Source organism: Paracoccidioides brasiliensis (assembly GCF_000150735.1).
Source record: "Paracoccidioides brasiliensis Pb18 unplaced genomic scaffold supercont2.4, whole genome shotgun sequence".
NCBI lineage: Eukaryota > Fungi > Ascomycota > Eurotiomycetes > Onygenales > Ajellomycetaceae > Paracoccidioides > Paracoccidioides brasiliensis.
In genome coordinates, this window is record NW_011371361.1 from 2,762,148 (window position 1) to 2,781,402 (window position 19,255).

At 45.5% G+C, this 19,255-nt stretch overlaps 7 protein-coding genes across 7 annotated transcripts; 4 read left to right on the top strand and 3 right to left on the bottom strand.

The window, feature by feature from the left end:
• Nucleotides 1-1,296: 1,296 nt before the first annotated feature.
• On the top strand, nt 1,297-6,241 carry PADG_04383 (uncharacterized protein; the record flags this gene model as incomplete). The annotated part of the gene is made up of 7 exons (XM_010761137.1): nt 1,297-1,443; nt 1,532-1,594; nt 1,678-1,906; nt 1,982-4,330; nt 4,416-4,556; nt 4,616-4,761; nt 4,826-6,241. The coding sequence occupies 7 exons, from the start codon at nt 1,297-1,299 to the stop codon at nt 6,239-6,241; spliced, it is 4,491 nt and encodes a 1,496-aa protein (XP_010759439.1).
• A 1,063-nt stretch (nt 6,242-7,304) lies between these two features.
• On the top strand, nt 7,305-8,480 carry PADG_04384 (uncharacterized protein; the record flags this gene model as incomplete). Its single annotated transcript, XM_010761138.1, has 2 exons — nt 7,305-7,893; nt 8,101-8,480. The coding sequence occupies 2 exons, from the start codon at nt 7,305-7,307 to the stop codon at nt 8,478-8,480; spliced, it is 969 nt and encodes a 322-aa protein (XP_010759440.1).
• A 781-nt stretch (nt 8,481-9,261) lies between these two features.
• Nucleotides 9,262-9,788, top strand: PADG_04385 (uncharacterized protein; the record flags this gene model as incomplete). Its single annotated transcript, XM_010761139.1, has 2 exons — nt 9,262-9,588; nt 9,612-9,788. 2 exons carry the CDS (start codon nt 9,262-9,264, stop codon nt 9,786-9,788), a joined length of 504 nt encoding a protein of 167 aa, XP_010759441.1.
• A 152-nt stretch (nt 9,789-9,940) lies between these two features.
• On the bottom strand, nt 9,941-11,090 carry PADG_04386 (uncharacterized protein; the record flags this gene model as incomplete). Its single annotated transcript, XM_010761140.1, has 4 exons — nt 9,941-10,078; nt 10,217-10,401; nt 10,517-10,690; nt 10,790-11,090. The coding sequence occupies 4 exons, from the start codon at nt 11,088-11,090 to the stop codon at nt 9,941-9,943; spliced, it is 798 nt and encodes a 265-aa protein (XP_010759442.1).
• A 1,544-nt stretch (nt 11,091-12,634) lies between these two features.
• PADG_04387 (nicotinamidase) lies at nt 12,635-13,589 on the bottom strand (the record flags this gene model as incomplete). The annotated part of the gene is made up of 2 exons (XM_010761141.1): nt 12,635-13,360; nt 13,494-13,589. The coding sequence occupies 2 exons, from the start codon at nt 13,587-13,589 to the stop codon at nt 12,635-12,637; spliced, it is 822 nt and encodes a 273-aa protein (XP_010759443.1).
• A 3,278-nt stretch (nt 13,590-16,867) lies between these two features.
• Nucleotides 16,868-17,923, bottom strand: PADG_04388 (uncharacterized protein; the record flags this gene model as incomplete). The annotated part of the gene is made up of 3 exons (XM_010761142.1): nt 16,868-16,918; nt 16,981-17,564; nt 17,695-17,923. 3 exons carry the CDS (start codon nt 17,921-17,923, stop codon nt 16,868-16,870), a joined length of 864 nt encoding a protein of 287 aa, XP_010759444.1.
• Nucleotides 17,924-18,296: 373 nt separating this feature from the next.
• On the top strand, nt 18,297-18,636 carry PADG_04389 (uncharacterized protein; the record flags this gene model as incomplete). Its single annotated transcript, XM_010761143.1, has 2 exons — nt 18,297-18,479; nt 18,589-18,636. 2 exons carry the CDS (start codon nt 18,297-18,299, stop codon nt 18,634-18,636), a joined length of 231 nt encoding a protein of 76 aa, XP_010759445.1.
• Nucleotides 18,637-19,255: the final 619 nt, after the last annotated feature.

Here is a 19,255-nt window from a genome sequence, read left to right on the forward strand (position 1 = left end):
TCGGTTATGCAATCGGCGCAGCCCTTCGGACCCCTTCCACCAGCTCAGCTGCACAGAAAGTCATGCCACTGATGCTAGATGAGCAGAAGAGGGGATCAAAAGCTAAATGTAATATTGAGCAGAGCGGATAGATGGCCAAGGTGTTCCATTTTTCATCTCATCAGCCACAGACTCGGGATATATGTGGTTTTGTGGGTAGTTAAATCCTAGCGGTTCTAGTTACATGGTAACTAGTTAATTAGTGACTTCTTATAGTTACCGAGATCTTGGGTGGGCTGGTATTTGAGTCAAGTTCTATCTGATGCTTGGGTAGATTTGCTGGTAATTCATCGCAATGATTGCACGACGGAATGAAGAACAGCGAGGTTGGGTTGGCCTTGTGTCAGGAGTGTATTTGCATCATCCATGGATAATTCGATGGTTAAACTCCCTGTATTCAATGAATCCTTGTCATTCCGCGCAGAATCCGGTTTGCAGGGGACGCTTCTTGTGGGATCTGGGCCTCTCCCCCCCATCCCAGGAAAAGCTCAGGTGTATTTGGTACCGACCGTACTTGGGTTTGCCCGCTGTCGGAATTAAACTCCCAACCCCCATCGCAAACTCAATTCTTGCTTCTGCTTCCTCCTCTGTCTTCTCTTCGCTTCCGTGTCGTCTCGTGTTTTTCTGCAGGACCACCACACTGCGGCTGTAAGTGTCCTGAGGCGACTGCGACGAGGAATTGAACGGCGAGAGAAAGAAGCTGAGAAGGAAGCGGCAAAAACTAATACCTGCTTGTCTCATTGTTGTTGACCGCGAGTCCTCTTCTTTTTTTTTTTTTTTTTTTTTTTTTTTTTTTTTTTTGGCCTTTCACCGTCCGCCATCCGCCATCCGCCATCCGCCATTCACCATCTGCCCTCTCTCCCCCTTATTCCATTGCTTCATAACCGTTTCCTCTATATCTCCCACTCACTCTCTACGGTTGTACCACTCAAGAACTTCAAGAACTTCCGAAAATCCTGCTGGCTGTGCACACAGTCGCTAACCTGCCTTCTCTCTCTTGGATCTTAGGACAGCACATTTGTCGCTCTTTCGCCCGTCGCCTTGCTTTGTCCGCTACGTCAGCTCCTATCAAGGGGGCCACGCTGTTTGACCTGAACGCAACCAATCAGCTATCCCAGCTTGACTGAAGCCTCCTGTTGACATTCTGCTGAGCTACAACTGTCGTTGCATCTATTTTTCCAAGTGGTCACAGGACCATCGCCACCCTCTGCTGCCGCAATTTGCTTGACAAAGGCTGAATTGAAGCAGTACGGTGCCATGGAGATACCACTGAATCAACCACCTGAGCTCTTGCCGGAGACTATTGAGAAGAATCTCGTTGAAGAGAGCAAGAAAGCCGGAGTGCCTGCATTCCAGTTTGATCCTGATGCCCCCAACTCCAAGAAAGAGGAACAGGTGAAAGCGGTTAGATATTGCTTCCCAACCCTCTTATCCTCACTAACCCTACCTTTCCGTGTGACCACTTTGCTGATCTCAGTTTTACGACGGCTAGGCGATACCCTCAAATTTATTTAAAGAGCGCGAAACAAAAGCTGTCGGCGTCTCTACTGATATAGTGAGTCTTTATCCTTTTACGAAAGCGATTTTTATGGGATTGTTGGCGCTTATAAAAATATCTGTACCCGCCAGACAAAGCAGACAAATGGTAATGGCGCCGTATCGGACAAGGCTCCTAAAGCAGTTGATGCCGGCAAAACGGAACCTCCAGAAACAAATGGCGAACTCACTGAAGCGGAAAGATGGGATCGGAACAGAACAGGGTGGACTCCACGCTTCCATATCCCAAAGGATGACTTTGATGAAGGAGAGACTCTCTTGGATCATCAAACCTTCATTGAGACAAAACTGGACGACAAATTTTTCGGAGGTTGGTTTCTATTTCTATGAGTCGTCTGTTTGAATCACCTTCTGGGCTCCTAACTAAGTATTTATATCATGATAGACTGGTACCACAACACTGGTGTGATAGTTTTTGCTTGTCTAGCATCATGGGTGATAGCATTGCTTGGCGGGGGCTTGGGATGGGTCTTCATAGTCATGGCTGCTTGCGGAACGTACTACCGCACCTCCATACGCCGCGTTCGACGAAATTTCCGAGATGATATCAACCGTGAGCTGGCCAAAAACCGACTGGAAACCGATTGTGAGACCTTGGAATGGATTAACAGCTTCCTCGTAAAGTTCTGGCCTATCTACGCTCCTGTCCTCTGCGACTCCATTATAAACTCTGTCGATCAGGTGCTGAGTTCAGCTACTCCCGCCTTTATAGACAGTCTCCGCATGAAGACATTTGTCCTTGGAAGCAAACCTCCCCGTCTCGAGCATGTCAAAACTTATCCCAAAACCGAAGTCGATACAGTGCTCATGGATTGGAAATTCAGTTTCACCCCAAATGACACGATGGATCTCACTGCGCGCCAGCTGGTTAATAAAATCAACCCCAAAGTGGTTCTGGAAGTTCGCATGGGGAAAGGACTGGTTTCAAAAGGCATCGATGTGATTGTCCAAGACTTTGCGTTCTCCAGTTTGATGAGAGTTAAAGTGAAGCTCCAAATCCCATTCCCACATATTGAACGCGTTGATATCTCCTTCCTTGGCCGCCCCGAAATCGACTATGTTTGCAAGCCACTTGGCGGTGATTATTTGGGATTCGACATTAACTTTATTCCTGGACTTGAGAGCTTCATCAAAGATCAGATTCATGGGAACCTAGGCCCAATGATGTACGAACCTAATGTCTTCCCTGTCGAAATTGCGAAGATGCTTGCAGGTAACCCTGTAGACCAAGCAATCGGTGTTGTCGGAGTCACCGTGCATGGTGCCCATGATCTCAGAAACAGTGACAAGTTCAGCGGCTCTGTGGACCCGTACACAGTAGTTTCTATTAACAGTCGGAATGAATTGGGCAGAACGAAAACCGTTCGGGATACTGCTAACCCGAAGTGGAATGAAACAATCTACGTCATCATCACATCTTTCACTGACTCTCTTACTCTCCAAGTCTACGATTGGAACGAGTTTCGAAAAGATAAAGAGCTCGGTGTTGCCACTTTCCCCCTCGAACCACTCGAAAAGGAGGACGAACATGAGAATTTGACACTTGAGATTCTGTCGAGCGGCCGACGAAGGGGTGCAATTATGGTTGATATTCACTTTTTCCCTGTCTTGGTGGGGAGAAAGCTCGAGAGCGGAGAGGTGGAGCCAGCTCCCGAGTCAAATTCTGGAATTGCAAGATTTACAATTGAACAGGCTAAGGATCTCGACGGAACCAAGAGTCTTATCGGACAACTTAATCCATATGGTGTCATGCTTCTGAACGGGAAAGAAATCCATGTGACCAATAAGCTGAAACGGACGAACAATCCAATTTTCCAGAATCCTACAAAGGAAGTTCTAATTACTGATAGAAAAACGGCGCGTTTCGGTATGATGATTAAAGACGACCGAGATCTTGCGACTGATCCTATCCTTGGAAGATACCAGATGAAGCTTAATGACATGCTGACATCGATGGAGAAAGGCCAAGAATGGTTCAACCTCGCTGGCGCGAAAACTGGTCGTGTCAAACTTAAAGTGGAATGGAAACCAGTTGCTCTCAGAGGAATAGTTGGTAGCGGAGGCTATGTTCCTCCCATTGGCGTTATGCGTATACATGTTCAGAACGCTAAAGGCTTAAGGAACGTGGAGACGATGGGCAAATCCGATCCGTACACTAGAGTCCTCCTCTCTGGAATTGAGAAAGCCCGAACTGTCACCTTCGCCAACAACCTCGACCCTGAGTGGGATGAGGTCCTCTATATTCCAATGCACTCGCCCCGTGAGAAACTAACACTCGAGGTTATGGATGAGGAAAACCTCGGAAAGGACAGATCGCTTGGTATGATTGAGCTTTCTGCATCTGACTACATCCATGAGGGTGAGAATGGCGACTATGAGGTAGACGATGAGAAGCAACAGATGTCCACCGGCCTTCGTCTTGGCAATCGTGGTCAGCCTAAGGGTATTCTTAACTATACCATTGCTTTCTATCCCACTCTTAATGTCTTCGACCCTGAAGAAGAAGCAGAGGAAGCGGCCACTCGCGAAGCGATGGCTGGTGAGATGTCCCTGGATGGACCAAGCAAGAGTGTCGAAAGTGACACCCAACCCAGCACCAGCACCAAAACGAACGGTCGGTCAAATATTGATACCGCTGACTCCAAGGAGCTGTCGGTTAATGGCGCCCAAGATGCGCCAAAGTCCCCTTCTATACCCAAAATTCGCCTCACACCCAAAGATATTTCCCAATATGGTATGTATTATTAAAGGACTTGGGCTAAGAGCTTTTGATTTTGTGGATTTCATGCTAATTTTCTTTCTTTTCTTATGTAAAATAGACTGTGGTTTGATCGTTTTCAAGCTCATCGACGGTCATTTGGCGCATTCGGACGTTCAACTCGAGGTTTTGATGGATGACCATGTATTCCCATCCTATACATCGCCCCGAACAAAGTCTAAAGAAACAGTGTTTGGCGACGGTTGGTTCCATCTATCTCTCCATCTAGTTTCAGAAAACGATTTCTAACAAGTCTATTAGTTGGCGACGCATTCGTCCGCGAACTTGAGGTGTCTAAAATCACCCTTCGTCTGGTTGACAAGACTGACACCAAAGGCGAGGGTGAAGGACACCATGCTTTAGCTAAGCTTACTGGGCCGACACTCTCCACTCTCCAACAATGTTTGGTGAGTATCCCACCTTGCTTGCTCTCACGTTACGATTGTGACATATTCTGACTTGTGATATCAGTACAAACCAACGGAACTAACACTCAGGTCAAATGACGGCTCAACGAGCAAGGTTACGGTCAGCTTAAAATACATTCCAGTGAAAATGAAATTAGACCCTAGGGAAAGCATCAATAATATGGGAATACTGCGTGTAGACGTTTTGGATGCTGCTGATTTACCATCTGCGGACCGCAATGGATACAGTGATCCATACTGCAAGTTTAAGCTCAATGGCAAAGAGGTATTCAAGACTAAGGTACAGAAGAAGACCTTGCACCCTGCCTGGAACGAATTCTTTGAATGCTCTGTCAAGTCCAGAATTGGCTCGCTATTGAGACTCGACGTGTACGATTGGGATTTCGGTGACAAAGCGGATTATCTAGGTGGCACTGATATTGATCTTGAAGGTCTTGAGCCGTTTCAAGCCACAGAAATTTCATACCCGCTCGATGGGAAATCTGGCGCAGTTCGACTCAAGTTTCTTTTCAAGCCAGGGTATGTCATGCGTTTGCGGCAAGGTTCTTCTACATTCTCTGGCACATTTGCGGCACCAGGGAAGATTGTTGGTGCTCCCGTCAAGGGAGTCGGAATAGTTGGTGGCGGTGTTATTAAAGGAGCATCGTTTATTAAACACAGTCTTCTTCGTCGTGGCGGCAGCAGCAGCAAGGACGATGATGATAGCAAATCTATCACTACGCCGGAGCCATCAGGAAACGAAAACCTTGCAGTTCACACCCTGGATGGCACCCCTAGTAACACACCTCAAAGAGCATCAATACTGTTTGATGGTGCGACAGCTCCATTGACACCCACAACAAGCACCCCTCAGACACCCCACAGCCGTTCTCGCAGCATTGCCTCTCAATTTGGAGATAAAATTGGACGAAGTGGTGGAGCCAAGGGGGACACGGGGACAGCGAACTTTACGATTGTTTCCGCATCAGGATACCCATCAGGAACCAATGTGCGTGTAATAGTCAAACAAATAACCTCCAAGGGAGCAAGAGAAGTCCACAAGTCCAAAGCCATAAAGTCAGCCCACCACTCCGGATCGTCAACGCCTACCACGCTGCCTGTAGTGCAGTTTGACCCGTCTCACGAAACTTTCAAGGTTTCGAATGTCGCTGCAGATACGCAGTTCCAGTTGCAGGTGAATAACCATGCTACCTTTGGGTCAGATGAGGTGTTGGGAGAGGCACTGTTCTTCCTTGATGATCAAGGCTCCAGTTCCGGCAAGGAACATACTGTGAGGGTTGGTAATGGTACCATCACGCTGAAATCGTCATATGTTTCATCTGAGACTTCTTCTTTGCGTCCTGGTACTTCGTACACGGCGGCGGGAGAGAAGAATGAGGATGGCGTCGATAGCCCGGAGAGGAAGCCTAGGAGAAGTTTTCTGGCGAAACGATCAGCGAGTGGAGCCTTGCCAATATAGGCGGTCAACGGGGTTAGTGGTTGGGGGATTCTCTCTTCTTCCTTTCTTCTTTTCGTGCATGAATTATGCATTTTTAACTTGAATATGTCTTTCTTTGTTCTTTTGTGTCCTTGATTTTCTTTTTCATTTCTCATCTTTTGGTTTTCTGGGGTGGGCGTACTGTCTATAACGTCTTTTTAATATTTTAGTTCCTCTCCTCCCCCTTTTTCGGGTTCAACGTTTTGTCGGTTCTCTCGTTAATAATTTTATGGGATATTCCCCACATCGAGTCATTATTATCGCTTACGAGGGAGGTCGTTTACTCATTTTGTGTGTCTACGTGTTTTTCCATTAATTCTTCCTGTTTCTTTTCACTTTCCCCGTCGAGCCTTCAGGCTTTGATATCCTCAGGTTCATGTTCATGCTACGACGGTGGCTGTTCTATGCCTCGCACATCTATGGATCCGTTCAGGATGTATATCTGGGAAATAAAGTTGGCATTCTGTTTGGGGGGGGGGGGGGGGAGAAGGAGAAAAAAGACATTTGGGAACCCCTATAATTGCGACTGTGGACAAAAAAAATCCCCAAAGGGTAAAATTAAAAGGGGGGATCTCTTAACGATTTTCCGAGGCGTTTTATGGCTATTATTCTTGAGCAGGATAACCGGCTTCTAATTCCCCCCCCCCCCCCCCCCCCCCCGGCAAACCATCCATTCATTACCCACAATTTCCCCTTCCCCTCTCTCTCCCCGGGGCGGCGGGCGACTCCCGTCCGCCGAGGCAATTGTGCGATTTTTGCGGCATAGCCGGGCAGAAGTGGTTGGATGGATCTGCACCGGGATCTCTATATAGAAAGACACTGTGTTACAGAGAAGGAGGAAAGCTGCGTAGCTCGAATATCCATCACATCTGTTTAAATGCGTTCATAGCTGCTGCAGATATTTCTCTACAATATCCAGTAATTTATATATATACAATATCCAGCAGCCACGGAGTACTCTCCCGATAAGCCTCCCAGTTGACAGTGTTCTATACAGCGCATCAAAAAAAAAAAAAAAAAAAAAGGTAGTAGAAGATCCATGACAATGACAACCTTCACAATCCCCAGATCATCCCTCTCAACCCTTACCGGCAAGACAGTCCTCATCACCGGTGGCTCATCGGGCATCGGTCTTGAGACCGCTGAGCTCCTCCTCTCACTCTCCCCCACAAACAACATTGCCATTCTCGACATACAGCCGCCAGCCTCTACATCGCGCTTATCGGCGCCCCCAAATGCCAACCGCACCCTCTTCCACAAATGCGACATAGCGTCCTGGCCGGAGCAGCGCGCAGGCTTCGCCGCCGCCATCTCCCGTTTTGGCCGCATAGACGCTGTCTTCGTCAATGCGGGAATAGCTGAGTATGGCGATCAGTTCTTCCGAGACGGCTTGGAGGGCAGGAAAGGTGGGTTGGAGAGGTTCCGCATGCTGAAGGAGCCTGATAGGAGGGTTCTGGATGTCGATTTGAGGGCGGCGGGGGATACGCTTAAGTTGGCGATATATTGGATGAGGAAGACGGCGGTGCGGGACGTGGCTGGGCAACAGAAGGGGGTCGGCAGCATTGTGATGACGGCGAGTTTGGCGGCATATTTGGCGACCACCGACGCGCCGGTTTATAGTGCTGCGAAGCATGGTATGTATGCATATTTTCCGTGAAAGAAAAGTCTTTTTTTTTTTTTTTTTTTTTTTTTTTTTATTATTATTATTATTTTTATATACAGTCTTGGGATGTGTCGAAACGGTTGAAGATGTTGCCCGGAATTTTTAAGACAGTAATATTCATCTATATACGAGCCCCCCCCTCCAATTGCTAACAGCCAACCGCGCCCCATTTTTCAAGGAATCGTGGGTCTCATGCGCGCCTTGAAAAACGACCTCGCAAAACACAACATCGCCATCTCGGTCGTAGCACCCGCCATTACGCTGACACCCATTCTCACCAGCCCAGGCCGCCGCAACAACGCCGACCCGGCCGAATGGGCAGCCACTATGGCCAAGAGCGGCGTGCCGATCAACAAGCCCGAGAGCGTTGCTCTCTCGGTTGCTCATTTGATAAACCTCGGCATGCAGGCGAATGGGCAAGGGCTGCTGGTGCAGAAGGATAGGATGGTCGATGTTGAGCGGGGGATTGCGAAGACGAGGGACGCCTGGATGGGAAAGGAGATGTTGGATTTGTTCCGCGGGGGGAGGTCGGCGCTGGTGACTGAGAATAAACTTTGAAGAGCGGACCGGGGGCCTCTTGAAGTGATTTTACCGTAACTAAATGTTATACGGGTGTTAGTTATAAAGCTGAACCTATTCGATTTTGCTTTTCTTTCTTTCTTTCTTTCTTTCTTTCTTTTTTTTTTTTTTCTTTCTTTTTTCTCATCGCGATCCCGCTCCGTATGCGGAAAGTTAATAATATATAGATATATATTAAAAATAAAATATGACTATAACCTTTTGAATAATAAGCTAATCTTGCAGCAGTTAGTTATTAGAACCATACATACATATATATCCATCCCCAAACAAGATCTCAACAACGGGAGAAGGATGATTGCTTGGCTTAGTAAGCTGTCCAGAACATGGAAAATCTTGGTTTTTGGGCGGTTTGAAAGTTGGATGCTTCGCTTTGTGGTTCGCAATCATTTCATCATTCATCATTCATCATTCATCATTCAATTTGCTTGCAGAGTGTGGCTGGTTATTACCCCTTTCCCGGTTTCGTCTTCTAACGATTCGAGAAACAAGCCTGAGTCTAACCTCAAGACTACCTTTTCTCACCTAAGCTCAATGCATCCCAAGGGGACAACAGAGATCTAGAATTATAATAGTAGGAACTCGGGAAAAAAAAAAAAAAAAAAAAAAAAAAAAAAAAAAACCATCCGGTTCCATTCTAGCTTCATGCCGTCCCTGATATTCACTCTCTCCTTGACCTCCTGCACGCTGGTAACGAATTAGCCAACCATGCCATGCACGATGGGCCATCATTGCGTCTATCTGATGCAGAGCTAAGATAATGGCCGTAGAGCGCAAAATAGAGCGTATCTACGATTCTGCAAAAACCAATGACCCTGTTACACGTTCATGCACCTCTTCTAAAAATAATCTTACGACCTCTGCTGCTGCTACTGCTACTGCTACTGCTGCTACTGCTGCTACTGCTGCTACTGCTGCTACTGCTGCTACTGCTGCTACTGCTGCTACTGCTACTTATAACATACCCGCATGCCCAACCATCTACCCTTTTGATACCTCCAAAATACTTCCGTCCCAGGCTGCGGCTTCTTCACCACGCGCATGCGCCGCGTCCTGGCCACGCTGGACTACAGGCTGGTGCTGGGCAGTGTGTATCCGCACGATCCACAGATTCCCTTTTGGAGCGTCAATGCCTGGCATGTCCTGAGCATGGTGAGGCCGGGTGCCATCATCGTCTGTCATGATGGGAGGAGCTGGATGGCGCCGATGCTGCGGAGAGTGCTGCCAGTGTTGAAGAGGAGGGGGTATCGGGTTGTTACGGTCACAGAGTTGTTGAGGGGGGTGTAAAAGTGTTCTTTTTCAAGGGATGGTAGTTGGGCTTTGATGAGACGGGGGAGGTATAGAAAACCTATATGAGAGGAAAATATGAGAGGTCTAGTGTTCATATCTACTTCTTATGTAATGACCATCACGCCTTGAAGTCGACTCTTCATGCCCAATCATCGTACTTCAGTAACGGGGACATCACCATTCGTGATGTCGCGAAGAAACACGGGGTCAGGCTGGTATAGCATGACATGGAAGTGCTCAATCCCATGGATGGACTTGAGAGACTTCCAGTTTTTGAACCAGATAACCTACAGAAGTGGGTTGGCATGTCAGCAGGTGCAGAAGCAGTGGAGATTTCACTGTTTGGAAGAATGGGAGAACGCGGAGAAAGGAATAGGAAAGGATTCCGGTCCTAGGGGAAAGGAATGGCGTTGTTCTCCCCACACCTTCTCAGCAGGCATTTTAGAGCGAAAGGTTCTTTCGACAAACGCATCGATCTCCCTTCTCATGCGCGGAGTCAAGTCATCTGTAGCTGGATCATCCTCAAGCTCAAACTTGGTCCAGACGACAAGGTGGACGATGTCCTCTTCCACTCCGTAGGGCCAGTCATTGTAGAGGATCTTGAAATCGTCTATAGACACGACGCATCTCATTGTAGATGTCCAAGTCAGTAAAGCAAGAGAAGATATTATGTGCCTCATCAAACCGGGAAAATAAAGGGTGGGATTGCAGTAGAAACTACACACCAGGATGTTCAAACGGTCTTTGGCCCCTTGGTTCCAAGTCACCTTCCCATCCCAGTCGCTTCTGAACCACAAAACTCAACAAAGAGCCATATGTAGCTTTGACTCTGGCAATGAATTCAAGATACCTCCTCAGATCAGAGGGGGCACGCTGTAGGAGATGTATTTGATTCGAGTCTATTTTTTATTTTTTTATTTTTATTTTATTTTTATTATTATTTTATGTTATCTCCCAATGCCTTCCATCTATGGTTAGCAGAACATAATAAAACTCACCAACTATAGTTGTCACCCGCTCCCAGCTCTGCCGCTGATATTGCGCATCCGGCATAGAGAGACACTGTATTGACTTTTGAGGTAGGTTGCGAAGGTATTCTGGACATTCAGACGGCCACTGGGACCGGGAAACATTAACCAGCCAGTAGGGCAGCGGTTCAGCTTCTGGTTCTGATTTTGGAGCTGGGAGTTGGTTTTGGTCTGCGGCTTTCTTGTCAAGGGGTTTAGGCATATCCCCAGGTACAACAATAGTTGCGGCCGAAGTTTCTGGAGGGAAATGAGGGGCGTTGATGTGAGGCATCTTGGCCATAAATAAAATATCAGATAGCGGAAGGGCGGAACGAAGGAGAGATTATGAAGGTGATAAGCCGAGCTAACTACGTGTTCAATTATTAATTGAACCAAAGCATGTCAACTCCCCAACTTCTGACCAACCCTCAGCCTCCCTATTATTCTAGTGTTGCAGGTTGCTGTTTCGAAGATGGGGGGGCCTGAAATGGTTGATTGAGATAATTCGTCGCAGTTATTTATACTCAGGAGCCAGCCCTGAACAACCATTAAAGCTATTCTTAGGTAACTAACTATTCCACTTGGCGATTTACTGGTCAAAATCCAAGTTAAAACAATGTAACAAGCTTCCCCACCCCCACCCCCGACTCAATTGTTAAACTAAGTGATCACCAACCAGTACATCTACCCCGCCTATTTTGAAATATATAAATAAATAAAAACAGAATAAAATATATAAAGCCAAGAATATAAGATTATAAAAATTCCTTAAATTTAATTATTAACAATGATATTCCTTAATATTTTCTTTGTAGCTGTAATAATACGTAGAAGCTTACTTAGCAACCGTGTCGTTTCACGCGGCAATTTCTATGACGAAGGAAGAGTCAGATCAAGGTTAGCCCTTATCTACCTAAAGGTTATAAGTTCTTCATCTATTGCGATGCCCGCATGATGGAAATGACCTTTAGCGCTCTGTATCGTTCAAGCAAAATCGCCAAAACCTTGCCCAGGAGCTTTCTCGTAGAGGTGCCAGTTTTTCTTTAATAAAAAAAAAAAGGACTTTATAGCTCCGCAAAGAAATCTTCAATCGGGGTTGGTTAAAAGACCATCAGCTCTTACTTGTGAAAATTGCAACAAAAAGCCCAGTTTCTCAGGATCATGAGTGTGTCAGAACGGAACAAGACAGCGTTGTCAACTCTGTCAGAAGTTGAAAGATGTCAAAGGCATATATGTGAAACGCTATATCAAATTTTCCCAGTGCAACCAAAGTGCAACAGTCTGCAATGTAGAGAATTTATCTCAATATTAGACTGTTTGTCTTTATTTTTCTTTTGCAGTCAGCTAATAAACTGTGAATTATAACCTGTCTGATGATATTTTAACACTTCTAATGAGTCTATGAGTGTAAACATTTCTCTATTACCATTTTATCACTGAATTGCAGAAGAATAATCTAACTAACTATCATTTCCCCTTCACTGCAGCTATATGAATATGACTGAATAACACTGTGTATTCATATTCAGATGTTATATATTGAGGTGTTGCAGTTGCCAGCAGGCCGATAATCACCTTATCTGATCATCAGGCCGTAGCGAGCGAAGCATTGCTTGTTGTAGTTAATTTAAATTTTCGTGGTTGGTTCAACTCGGCTTGTTAGATTAAGTTACGGTAACTAATAACACTCGAGTCTGTGATGACTCAGCAGTAGATAGAGTTGCAGGAGTTTCCTTTTCCTTAAAACCACAAACAAACATCAGTCAATCAACCGATCGTAGATTGGATTAACTCCAATCTTCCCTTCCCCATCCCCCCTCCTCGCCCCCTAAATACTCACAAATGGCATCCCCCATTCCCCAAGTCCCTTACCCGCCTAACTTCCGGCCCATCGATACTCACAATCCTCACCCCATGCGCCAGCATTTCCCTCTTAGCCTCCTCCCACCCGTCGCCCGGATCCACACACTTCGTCCCTTCCTCCACAACCATGGTCCTAAACCCCCTCGCCTCCGCATCAATGGAAGTGCTCTTGACACAATAATCCCCCGCAACCCCAACAACGTAAAGGTCGGAAACCCGGTGTTCTTTTAGCACCGCATCAAGATCTAGGTTCACGCCTCCGCTCTCGACGCAGTTGTTCCCGAACGTGTCTACAAAGGCGGATTTCATGTCCGCGCGCGCGTCCATGCCCTTGCGAATATTCACGCTGATTTTGTCCGTTTGGATTTCGGGGATGATGCATGCGCCTGGCGTGTTGGCGACGCAGTGGACGGGCCACAGGCGTTGGAGTCGGGTTTCTGTTTCTGTTGTTGTGTGCTTATCCTTGTCCTTGTAGGAGGTCGTGGTGTGATTGATGGTGGCGGGTCTGACGGGGTTGTGAACGGCAATGATGGATTGGAAAGGGATGTTGTTGGGGGCAGGGTGATTGACGGCGAAGGAGATATGATTTGTTGGATGGAAGTCTTGCGTGGAGATTTTGAGAACGAAGCCGGGGAGGTAGAGGAGGGAGTTGATTATCGGGGCGAGGGCGCGGGCGCCCTGGATGGCTAGAGAGCCATTCTGGTAAGGGCGCAACAGATCATGTTAGTGGGTAATGTGTACATATAGACATAAGATAGATGTTAGAAGGGCAGATATGGCTAAATAAGCTTCTCTGCTGTGAAGTGGTTGGAGTTGCTGGCGGGACACACACAGGCGGACAAAAGTCCTCTTGCATATCAACTACGATCAATGCTGGCCGAAACGAAGCGGCAGTCGCCTCCCCAGGGATAATGTCATTTGAAGACATTATTTTATTTGGCGATGCGGGTTTGTTCACGTCTATGTGGTTTAATTGCGACCCCGCGCTGTAGGAGAGCTAGGTTGGAGGAGAAATGATGTATGGATGTTGATTGGCGAGATGCTAAAGCATTCTTATCGACACAGCTCATGGCACGTGAGGGGACTGATGATCCTGGGTGGTGGGTAGGAGAGTGGTGACTGAGGGGGAACAGATGGTACCAACTTTTTTTTTTTTTTCTTCTTCTTCTTTTTCTTTGATGAAAAGGGGTGGTCATTTAGAGGTTACTTTTTCATCGAACAGTTGGATTGGAATTGAACAAAGGTGTTTGTTTTGAGCAGTATTACCCTGGGCATGATGATATCTCATGAGAAGAATGAAATAATGGAAACTTAGGCCAATAGATGTTACATTACTTACTTTTCTTGACTCTCAACATGACTATGAAGAAGAAGTGAAGTTACCCCTGATTAGACATTCTGTGTGTGTGTGTGCACTAGCGAACCATAATCTACATATCTTGGGGGGAGGCATGTGATTATGTATTAGTCACATTTTAATGTAACATAACTGATGTTAATCTGCTACTAAACAGTGGATAAACCAATGAGTGACAGATTCTCTTTTCAAAAAAATCAGCAAATATTCAACTCAACTATCTTCAAGCACATCATTTCTTCATGTTTTTCATTCATAATGTCTTTATCTCAAGAATCTTGCATACAGTTGGTCATTGCTGCATATAAATTCACAATATATATCAAAGATTAAAGCTGTAAAGTTATATGAGATTTTTGAAGTTCTTCTATGCAAATGACTTGCTGATATCAAATCACATTCAGAAACAACAAACAAATAATTGTTACGGTGCAGTCGCTGGTAATATGGAGTCGAGCCATGACAATAATCACAAATTGATAGAGATTGAAGAAAAAAAGTCTTCTCAAGCAATTACTGAATGCAGATAAGTAAAATTTTTCAACCTGACTGAAGTTTATGTGTGAAGCAGTACAGATTCTGCTTTAAATATATATTTCAATTTTATCATTACTTTTAAAGTTGAAGTATCTAGATTCATTCAACATTATTCTTAACTTTGTTATAGAAAGGTAGAAGAATCCAAAGATTATATAATAATAATTAGAGATAACTAGTCAATATATAAAGCTATCCAAGAACATAAGATTCATGAAAATGATATTAAAAATTTGGTAAAACTGACTTTATAATAAAACTTTATTAATATTTTCAATATTTAAGCATGTTGGTTGTTGGATACATTGAATATTTGATACCCGCTGTTGGTCCTCGTTAACATAATCCCATGTCACTGCCACCCCCGTTATTCTCATCTTCACCCTGAGAAATTCCTCTCAAAAAAGTTTTCAAACCACAACATGTCAATTCACCGTTGTTCCCCTCCCCCTCCACAATTCCAAGGACTCTCTCCCTGCTTATCCAAGAAACGGTAACTATATTGGGTCCCTGCAAGTACGTCTCCATTGTGCAAACTACGCAAATCAGTGCTCCCCCACCTCCGCTTCTGTCCTACAGCAGACATCCCGGCCCCCAAGAGTCAAAAATCCGGAACTCAACTTACATCACAATGAGCAGAACGTATACCACTTAGTTCCCGACATTGCCGGACATGCTTATATATCGAAAACACTGCGGAACATTGACAAAAGTCGGTAAATAGGGTGATTGGTTGGACCGCTGGAGTTGCTTTTCGTTCCTTTTTCTTTCTTCCTTTGCTCCATCTATCTTGCTTGAGAGGTTCAACTTCACATACGCCGTAGACAGTGGAGAAGTTTCACCAACCAATGGTCCAACCACACCCTGCTTTTCCAAGGTTGTTTCCGTTCACGCACGAGTAAGGATTTCTCCCCTTCCGCGCAACTCATTTTGCCCTAGGACTTATCTACAAACTTGCTAAATAGGGAGATGCCCGCGCTCTCACTTGCAGGTTACTAGTGCTGTCAGGGATCATCAGAGCAGTTTCTAACATTCAAGGAATCACCTTTGAATATCCCAGGTCTGCGGTGGATAGCTGCGACAAAGGAAAATTACTGATTTAATCAATGGTCCAGAAAAATCCCAATCTTTGTTCCAAGACTGTTGTAGCTCTGATGTGGAGCCGGGCTTTGCTTACTCATCCCTGAGTACAGAGTAAATACTACATCAAAAAAACCTGAAGTGCTGAAAAGACTTCCAGCTTTAAGCTCTTCTTTTTTACATCTTCGGAATAGATACAGTGTATCTGAAACCCATGACTCATCTTTTTCCTCCTGCTTTTGAATTACCAGACTTCGTAAGAAATGAAGTTTGCGCATTAAACCTAAGAATGAAAAATTAAGAACTTGAACTTGAAAATCTTTGCATGGTAGATGGATGAAAGTATATGGAATGAAAGAATGTACTTTCATTTCTCTACAATACAGGGAATTTTGATCACAACCCTGTCTTGCTTGCGGCACGGTGATTGAGAAGGGGGGAGACTGAATAGTAAGATTTAAAAGAAGACAGGAAATTGGGAAATGAGAAAGTAAATGTGTGGGATTTTTTTTTTTTTTTGGCAATGTTGAAGCGGCGTAGTGATAACGCGATATCATTCCAGTGATGAGAGGGAGAAATTGAAAATTAAGGCTCTAGTGGCAGCAATAAAGGAGGGATTTAGAACCCAACCCCCCCCCCTCCACAACGAAAATAGGCAAAATCAAAAGGGGATGAAATTTCAAATAAGACAAAAGACGCAGAGGCGTTACAATGTTGGTGTCAATGACAAGTTGTGATGCAGGCAGATCAGAATTAGAGGTCTGTGTTCTGTTGCAAGCATAAGTTCATAACTATAAAAATATAATGCCTGCTGAAAAAGTTACCTCCATGAGTCTGAGTAAGATAAACCCATCACAGCAAATGCAGAATGCAAAGTAGGAAATTATTGAGATATCATGGCATATGCAAAAGGGAGTTGAGATTACTGGACAGTGACTTGATGAAAAAAAAAAAATGTTATCAAATTCACTGCAGATGACGGGGAAGGCTTTCAGAAGCCTCAGATTCTTCTTCTTCTATTGAATGAGTATTTCTTTTAAGCTCTCTCCATTTTATTTCGCATTTAGATGCAGAGAAATTTCCCGATCCAAACTCTTGCATCTGCAATGAAGGGGAAATAAGAAAAGGAAATCAAGGAAGGGTGAATCCAATAAAGTCAAAGTAATGTGAAAACACAGAATAAATAAAAAAAATTTCAATCTCATGTAACTCTAACCTTCTGTGATATAATCTCAAACTTTGACGATTCCCAGAAAATTATGCACCTGATGCAGCGCTTGGATCTGCAGAAGGGTATGAGACTGATATACCCTGGGAAGCTAGATGATGGGGGACACATACTCACATTGTTCTCGGACCAGTGCTGAGAGCGCTGCTTCATTCGTGTCATTCGCATTTGAAGACAAGATACAGAGTAATTCTTCCCATACTCTTCATTGGTAGCCGTCACGACGTCTCTCCAGGACAGCTTCTTCTCCTTTCTCAGTAATCGAATGGTGTGGTTTTCGCGTTCAATTTGCTCTGGCTTTGATCTTTGCGCAGAATTCCTTTGCGACGGCCACGATCGGCGGCGCTTTGTAGTGTCGACATTTTGGCTTCTTCCCCCCTCGAGCTGTAATCTAAGAAGCCCATCGGGGTTTGGCGCAATATTCACATGGACCCTTAATTGGGTAGATCGAGGAACCGAAGCATTGGATTGCATCACACCGTTAAGGGCTCGAGGACCAAACCCTTCAACGGCTTCTGATGAAAAATTATTCTCTGGCACTTGGCAATGGTGATGGCCAAAAGTGAAGATGTCGGACTGGAAATCGTTTGCGGTAGACAGCACGCTCATACCCAGGCCGGGATGATTTGCGGGATCCCCAATACTACGATTCGAGATCTCATGATGGTTATGCGACTGGCTAAGCGACGGGCTATGCCTTGCTTTAAGAAAAGTTGAGTCACAAAGGCTGATTGGTACTGGCATGGAAGATTGTGTGTGCACTCTAGTAACACATGATTTCGTGGGGGTTGGGAAACGCTAAAAAGCTTCAGTATTAGCCAGTAGGCATACCATCTACTGAAAGTAGGCGGTTGTGCACCAAATGAAGAGAAACCCATTCCGGTTCCAGAAATCCCTCATTGATATCGGTGGCTCTACCGTGGTAGGATAGATCATTCCAAGCGGTAGGGATTCCATTGGAATGCTCTTCACCTGCGGTATACTCCCCATGTGGTGAATGTTCCTCGGATGCCATTTGGTCAATGACGGGCGGGCACAAAACGCCGGTTACTGATTTCATGTTTTTTCGACTGAGGCAAAGGAGGGTTTGGAAGTCAGCCGAAGAGGCAACACGGCAAGAACACACGAAATTGAGTTGAGGATAACTTCGAAGTTAAAAGGGTGTAAGAGGAAAAAGAGGGTTGGCTTTTTTTATATGTCCAAGTCGATATATACTTTATTTCTATAGGTAGCTCCGTGGTAAAAAGAAAAGGATGGCTTCCGAACGATGCACACTAAACATCCAAGGGCCGGAAAACGACATCTGAATTGCAGTGATGGGACGGAAGTACCTGGCAAGGCTTTGAACAGTGCATGGGGCCCTCCAAGAAGCACACTTATACGGCACTTTGGACAATGAAGGTCCCACTTGGAATAGACTGTGCCACCTGAGAATGGTGAGCGGCGACATGGTGGTTGAACTGGAGCGTCTGCACACCTACGCTCGACTACAGCTTCTCGTCAGGGATTTCGTCCATGCAGAGCCGGAGTATGAGAAAAAGCACCCCAAAGGTCCTCAATGGTCCCGTCCAGGGTTGAAAGAAATGAAAGACGCTGATTCGATTCCGGTGGGCTGGGTAAGGCATAGTCATTCCGGATAGGAGGTGTTGACAAGATGAGCTTGGGAAGAATGTAACTACATGATACACCCTCCTACGTTCCTTGCTCTAACTACTTCAACCCTAGGCCCAATCACAACCATCCGGGAAGGTTTATTGGTCAAGGGGCCACTGATAATGTCTAGATACCGAGAATTGGCTCTGGAGTCGTCTTTCAGTGTCACATTAGCTGATACACCCAAGATAGTTCATGATATCAGTTCAAGAGACAACGAGGTCGAACTGAAGAAAGCAAAGCACGTGGTTAGTTAGCACAAAGAGATGAGAAATCTTGATTATTTTATTTACTTTTACTTTATTTTATTTTATTTTCACCCACGTCCATTTGACACGCTATCTGCATCGACTGAAAGAAGCTAGTCAAGAAATAAAAAGCAAGCAATGACGGGGCTGATATACGGCGCAGACCACAGCGCCCGGCTTGAAGTTGGCTGGCCCTGTAACTCTGATGTCCAAAATCAGAGTGGCCAGTGAGAGACCATTGCCAGTTCTAAAAAGCTGCAGGTCTTAATTCTTCGCATACCAGCACCATCCCACTTCAGGGCCTTGCTGGAAACGGGGGGGGGGGGGGGGGGTTGGGGCTGGGAACCAAAAAAAAAAAGGAATGGGAGAATTGGGGACAAAAACACCTCCGGGAATTTTGGAAAAAAAATTTTTCCGGGGAAAACCCCAAAACCTCCCCAGGGGGGGGGACCACCCGCCAAGGGAGTTTAATTTTCGGAGATCCCCCCCCC